The 6,784-nt window shown below is 54.1% G+C and overlaps 2 protein-coding genes across 2 annotated transcripts in view; one reads left to right on the forward strand and one right to left on the reverse strand.

Annotated features, from left to right (window-relative positions):
• The window catches only part of LOC108802642 (putative nuclease HARBI1), a 9,741-nt gene extending 8,745 nt beyond the window's left edge, over positions 1–996 (reverse strand). Inside the window, exon 1 of the mRNA XM_018574498.1 lies at positions 75–996. Within this exon, the coding sequence (XP_018430000.1) occupies positions 75–834 (760 nt within the window). The 5' untranslated portion in view covers positions 835–996. The remainder of the gene's footprint in view (positions 1–74) is intronic.
• The window catches only part of LIPT2 (lipoyl(octanoyl) transferase 2 (putative)), a 9,128-nt gene continuing 3,305 nt past the window's right edge, over positions 962–6,784 (forward strand). Inside the window, exon 1 of the mRNA XM_018574497.1 lies at positions 962–1,024. Coding sequence (XP_018429999.1) covers positions 962–1,024 — 63 coding nt within the window. The remainder of the gene's footprint in view (positions 1,025–6,784) is intronic.

A 6,784-nucleotide genomic window follows, 5' to 3' on the forward strand; every position in this document is an offset into this window, starting at 1 on the left:
GTGGCCAAAACTGGCAGAGGTTTTTAACCCTTCCTTACTTCACAGAAGCACACTTGTAAGCGATATCGGCTTACCCACGAGCCAGCCGTCCGGCATCTGCCTCTGCGTGAACTTGTCGTAAAGGGCCGACTGGCGCAGGATGTAGGAGTTGTGGCAGCTTCCCGGAAAGGCGGCGTTGACGCTCATGATGCGCAGGTGGGAATCGCACACCACCTGCACGTTGAGCGAGTGGAAGTCCTTCCAGTTGCGGAACACCTCCTCCCTCTCCCGCGGCGGGGCGAGGGCGATGTGGGTGCAGTCTATGGCGCCCAGGCAGTTCGGCATCCCCCCCAGCAGGAAGAAGTCCTGCTTGACCCTCTGCCAGTCCGCCGAGGACGACGGGAAATGGATGAGGCGCCTGGAGTGCTTCAGTATGGCCTCCACCACCTGCTTGAGGATCCTGGAGAAGGTCGGCTGGCTCATGCCGATGAGAAGCGAAGTGACCGGCTGGAAGGTGGCGTTGCCCAAGAAGTACAAGACCGCCAGCAGCTTGCACATGCCGGGCAGCGCCTTGTTCCTCCTCGTCTGGGGCTCCAGGTCCTCCCCGACCAGGTCGAAGAGCTCCTGGATGGCGGAGCGGTTGAGCCGGTACCTCCTCACCACCTCCTCGTCGGACAGCTCGTCCAGGAGGTACGCGCGCCTCCTGAACATGCGAGGCTGACGGACTCTCACGGGGGCCAGCGGGCTCTGAGCTCGCCCTTCCTCGTCTGCGGGCGGCTGCTGGGCCTCCTCCCCGAGAGAGCCCTCGGCCGCCGTCATCTGCAGGACGTCGCTGTCCTCCGCAGAGCTGCTCATTGTTTTCAGAGGACAAGCTGACGAGCTTGGCTGCCTGGGGCCTGGGGAACAATGTCGCTCGCTCTCTCTCTCTCTGTGTGTGTGATGTGGGCTGGCTCTCACACGTCCCCCACCATCCCCCTCAACTATGGTGTCCACATGTGGGACACAAAGGTCTGGTCTGCGTTTTCTCTCCGCTCCGACTTATCAGGTGAGAGGGGACTACAGGCATCAGAAAGCCCTCCAGCCCAATCCGTGACAAGAAACGGTCCTCTTATTTCTGGGGCGTGCGTCACGGAGAGAGAGACACACGAGAAGACCCGTTCTCAGGAGACTTTCCTCTGCACTCAGATCTTCCAGCATTCTAGAAGAACAATGTAACTAATGTGACGGAGACATTACATGTCCGCAATGTCAGCGCACAGCACGGCGGCGGCGGCTTCCTCCTCATCAGAACATGTCACCGTCCCCGGGACCCGAGGAGGGAATTATTATCAGCAAAGCCAAACAATACAAAGAACAATGACAGGAGGATAATCATAATAAATAATAATCAGAAGAAGAATGATATAAATGATAATAATAAAAAGGAGAAGAAAATGAAGAATAATAATAATAATAATAATAAAAAGGAGAAGAAGAAGGATAATAATAATAATAATGATAATAAAAAGAAATGATACAAATAATAATAATAATAAAAAGGAGAAGACAGAAAATAATAATAATAATAATAATAAAAAAAAAGGAGAAGAAGACAGATAATAATAAGAATGATACAAATAATAATAATAATAAAAAGGAGAAGAAGACAGATAATAATAAGAATGATACAAATAATAATAATAATAATAATAAAAAGGAGAAGACAGAAAATAATAATAATAATAAAAAAAAAGGAGAAGAAGACAGATAATAATAAGAATGATACAAATAATAATAAGTACAGAACTACAAGTCCCAGCAGTCCCAGTGCCCAGATAGCAGCACACAGCCAATACAGAGCTACAAGTCCCAGGGCCCAGATAGCAGGGCACAGTCAATGCGTGACTATAATTCCCAGCATCCATATAGCAGCACCCAGTCAATACAGAACTACAAGTCCCAGCAGTCCCAGTGTCCAGATAGCAGCACACAGCAAATGTAGAACTGCAAGTCCCATCGGTCCCAGTTAGTAGTTCACACCCAGTACAGAACTACAACTCCCAGCATCCAGATAGCAGCATGCAGCTAATATGGAACTGTAAGTCCCAGCAGTCCCAGTGTTTTATTCGCAGGTAGGGTTGCCACCTTTTCTTCAAGCGAAACCCGAACACTCCAGCGACGCATGGTAATTTTTGTGGGAGAATGAGTCGCGGCTTGTTCATATGTAAAAAGTGCCGTCCATTCATATGTAAATATCACAGTTGAGACTATTTTCAGTGGGGGGCCAGTAGCCCCCTATCTTAATTTTGGATGCCCCTTTCTGCCTGACATCCTGTGTCCGGGGTTTCTGCTGCCATGAAACCCGAACACAGCATTCAAAACCCGGACTGTCCGGGTGAATCCTGAACAGGTGGCAACCCTATTCGCAGGCCGCAGCCAATGCCGAATTAAAAGTCCCAGCAATTCAGTGTCCAGATAGCAGCACGCCGCCAATGTTAGGCCTCGATTGTCTGAGTTCTTACCTAACCTCCATATAAAGTCTGTGGACTACAGAACACTATGCTATGCAGAATAGGTGAGAGGCGGGGTTTTCTCTACTCCTGTCTTAGGGTGACAACGCTGCTCCTTCTTACAGTATAATGAGCGAATGTTGTCACCCTAGGACAGGAAGTGTGATACCGGCAGGGCCGCAATGTCTGTTAACTCTCTCCTGTCCAAAATCCTGAGTGCAAAATTCGCATTGGAAGCACGCGGCATCAACGCACGGAGGAGATGAACCTGACCCACCTCTACGCAACACGCGTAGACCTAAATGGCCCCTCACGGAAAAACCCGCAAGGAACGCCATTCCCCCCGGCTGACTTATAAAGGGGAACTCCGACCCTTTCCTGCGCACACAGGGGCCTCAGGATCAGTGACTTGTCTTCCATCCTGCAGCGGAGGGTCAGTCAGTGTCATGAGATTATAAATACCCTCCTGATGAGCGTCCTGGGGCAGGAAGCAGAGACTCAGAGGAACAAGACACTTCGTATAGACATTAACCCTCGCCGGTCAGCGCCAGGACGGGAACGCAAACAGTGACAGCGAGCGGAGTCAGGGGGGGATGGGGAGACATAACGAATAAAGACGGCTGTATGTGTGAGTGATATTTTATTGCCTATAGTAAGTGACATATAACGCATGGGCCCCTTAGGACTCAGAAAGCGATCTGGGTGGCTAGTTTGCTGCGTTCAGAGGCGGCGAAGCGCTGCGGCATTCTGCGCTACGGCCTATTCACACCTTAATGTTGTGCTAAATGCGTTATTGTGGTATTACGTGTTGCCCGCCGGGCATTGGGGTGCCATTTTTAACCCCATAAGGACAAAGGCCTTTTTTTCCCGCCGTTTTTTTTTGTTTACATTGTATATTCCACATTTTAGGTCTGAAAATTACTTCAAACCCCCCAGACATAATATATTTTCTGAAAGCCGAGACTCTGTAGAATATAATGGCAGCAGTTGCAAATTTTTATGAGCCGCAGGCGCCCGCTCACAGATCTCCTCCTCCGTCTTCCTGATACCACGCTGCCCACCTCTGGACCCCTGGTGAGACATTGCACTGCCCGCACAGCCCACTGAAGACACAATACAGCCACCTGGTAGGCCGCATAGTCCACCTGAGAGCACGCATAGTCCACCTGAGAGTCCACACAGCCCACCTGAGAGCACGCATAGTCCACCTGAGAGTCCACACAGCCCACCTGAGAGCACGCATAGTCCACCTGAGAGTCCACACAGCCCACCAGAGAGCACGCATAGTCCACCTGAGAGTCCACACAGCCCACCAGAGAGCACGCATAGTCCACCTGAGAGTCCACACAGCCCACCAGAGAGCACGCATAGTCCACCTGAGAGTCCACACAGCCCACCTGAGAGCACGCATAGTCCACCTGAGAGTCCACACAGCCCACCAGAGAGCACGCATAGTCCACCTGAGAGTCCACACAGCCCACCTGAGAGCACGCATAGTCCACCTGAGAGTCCACACAGCCCACCTGAGAGCACGCATAGTCCACCTGAGAGTCCACACAGCCCACCAGAGAGCACGCATAGTCCACCTGAGAGTCCACACAGCCCACCTGAGAGCACGCATAGTCCACCTGAGAGTCCACACAGCCCACCTGAGAGCACGCATAGTCCACCTGAGAGTCCACACAGCCCACCAGAGAGCACGCATAGTCCACCTGAGAGTCCACACAGCCCACCTGAGAGCACGCATAGTCCACCTGAGAGTCCACACAGCCCACCAGAGAGCACGCATAGTCCACCTGAGAGTCCACACAGCCCACCAGAGAGCACGCATAGTCCACCTGAGAGTCCACACAGCCCACCAGAGAGCACGCATAGTCCACCTGAGAGTCCACACAGCCCACCTGAGAGCACGCATAGTCCACCTGAGAGTCCACACAGCCCACCAGAGAGCACGCATAGTCCACCTGAGAGTCCACACAGCCCACCTGAGAGCACGCATAGTCCACCTGAGAGTCCACACAGCCCACCTGAGAGCACGCATAGTCCACCTGAGAGTCCACACAGCCCACCAGAGAGCACGCATAGTCCACCTGAGAGTCCACACAGCCCACCTGAGAGCACGCATAGTCCACCTGAGAGTCCACACAGCCCACCTGAGAGCACGCATAGTCCACCTGAGAGTCCACACAGCCCACCAGAGAGCACGCATAGTCCACCTGAGAGTCCACACAGCCCACCTGAGAGCACGCATAGTCCACCTGAGAGTCCACACAGCCCACCAGAGAGCACGCATAGTCCACCTGAGAGTCCACACAGCCCACCAGAGAGCACGCATAGTCCACCTGAGAGTCCACACAGCCCACCTGAGAGCACGCATAGTCCACCTGAGAGTCCACACAGCCCACCTGAGAGCACGCATAGTCCACCTGAGAGTCCACACAGCCCACCAGAGAGCACGCATAGTCCACCTGAGAGTCCACACAGCCCACCTGAGAGCACGCATAGTCCACCTGAGAGTCCACACAGCCCACCTGAGAGCACGCATAGTCCACCTGAGAGTCCACACAGCCCACCTGAGAGCACGCATAGTCCACCTGAGAGTCCACACAGCCCACCAGAGAGCACGCATAGTCCACCTGAGAGTCCACACAGCCCACCTGAGAGCACGCATAGTCCACCTGAGAGTCCACACAGCCCACCTGAGAGCACGCATAGTCCACCTGAGAGTCCACACAGCCCACCAGAGAGCACGCATAGTCCACCTGAGAGTCCACACAGCCCACCTGAGAGCACGCATAGTCCACCTGAGAGTCCACACAGCCCACCAGAGAGCACGCATAGTCCACCTGAGAGTCCACACAGCCCACCAGAGAGCACGCATAGTCCACCTGAGAGTCCACACAGCCCACCTGAGAGCACGCATAGTCCACCTGAGAGTCCACACAGCCCACCAGAGAGCACGCATAGTCCACCTGAGAGTCCACACAGCCCACCAGAGAGCACGCATAGTCCACCTGAGAGTCCACACAGCCCACCTGAGAGCACGCATAGTCCACCTGAGAGTCCACACAGCCCACCAGAGAGCACGCATAGTCCACCTGAGAGTCCACACAGCCCACCAGAGAGCACGCATAGTCCACCTGAGAGTCCACACAGCCCACCTGAGAGCACGCATAGTCCACCTGAGAGTCCACACAGCCCACCAGAGAGCACGCATAGTCCACCTGAGAGTCCACACAGCCCACCAGAGAGCACGCATAGTCCACCTGAGAGTCCACACAGCCCACCTGAGAGCACGCATAGTCCACCTGAGAGTCCACACAGCCCACCAGAGAGCACGCATAGTCCACCTGAGAGTCCACACAGCCCACCAGAGAGCACGCATAGTCCACCTGAGAGTCCACACAGCCCACCTGAGAGCACGCATAGTCCACCTGAGAGTCCACACAGCCCACCAGAGAGCACGCATAGTCCACCTGAGAGTCCACACAGCCCACCAGAGAGCACGCATAGTCCACCTGAGAGTCCACACAGCCCACCTGAGAGCACGCATAGTCCACCTGAGAGTCCACACAGCCCACCAGAGAGCATGCATAGTCCACCTGAGAGCACGCATAGCCCACCTGAGAGCACGCATAGTCCACCTGAGAGTCCACACAGCCCACCTGAGAGCACGCATAGTCCACCTGAGAGCACGCATAGTCCACCTGAGAGTCCACACAGCCCACCAGAGAGCCCACATAGTCCACACAGCCCACCAGAGAGCATGCATAGTCCACCTGAGAGTCCCCACAGCCCACCTGAGAGCATGCATAGTCCATCTGAGAGACCGCATAGTACACCTGAGAGACCGCATAGTCCACCTGAGAGTCCACACAGCCCACCTGAAAGTCCACACAGCCCACCTGAGAGCATGCATAGTCCATCTGAGAGACCGCATAGTCCACCTGAGAGACCTCATAGTCCACCTGAGAGACCGCATAGCCCACCTGAAAGTCCACACAGCCCACTTGAGAGCACGCATAGTCCACCTGAGAGCACGCATAGTCCACCTAAGAGACCACATAGCCTACCTGAGAGTCCGCATAGCCCACCTGAGAGTCCGCATAGCCCACCTGAGGCCGCATAGCCCACCTGAGAGCCTGGATAGCCCACCTGAGAGCCCGCATAGCCCACCTGAGAGTCCACACAGTCCACCTGAGAGTCCACATACAACCGCACAGAGTATGTAACTTCATATTATTTTGTATTGCTGTATAATGTATTGCTGGGATTTGTAGTCCTCTATAGCCGGGTCTCCTTACTCCCTCCACCTG

Source organism: Nanorana parkeri, unplaced genomic scaffold, assembly GCF_000935625.1.
Source record: "Nanorana parkeri isolate BGI_ZX_2015 unplaced genomic scaffold, ASM93562v1 scaffold2999, whole genome shotgun sequence".
In the NCBI taxonomy this organism is placed as follows: domain Eukaryota; kingdom Metazoa; phylum Chordata; class Amphibia; order Anura; family Dicroglossidae; genus Nanorana; species Nanorana parkeri.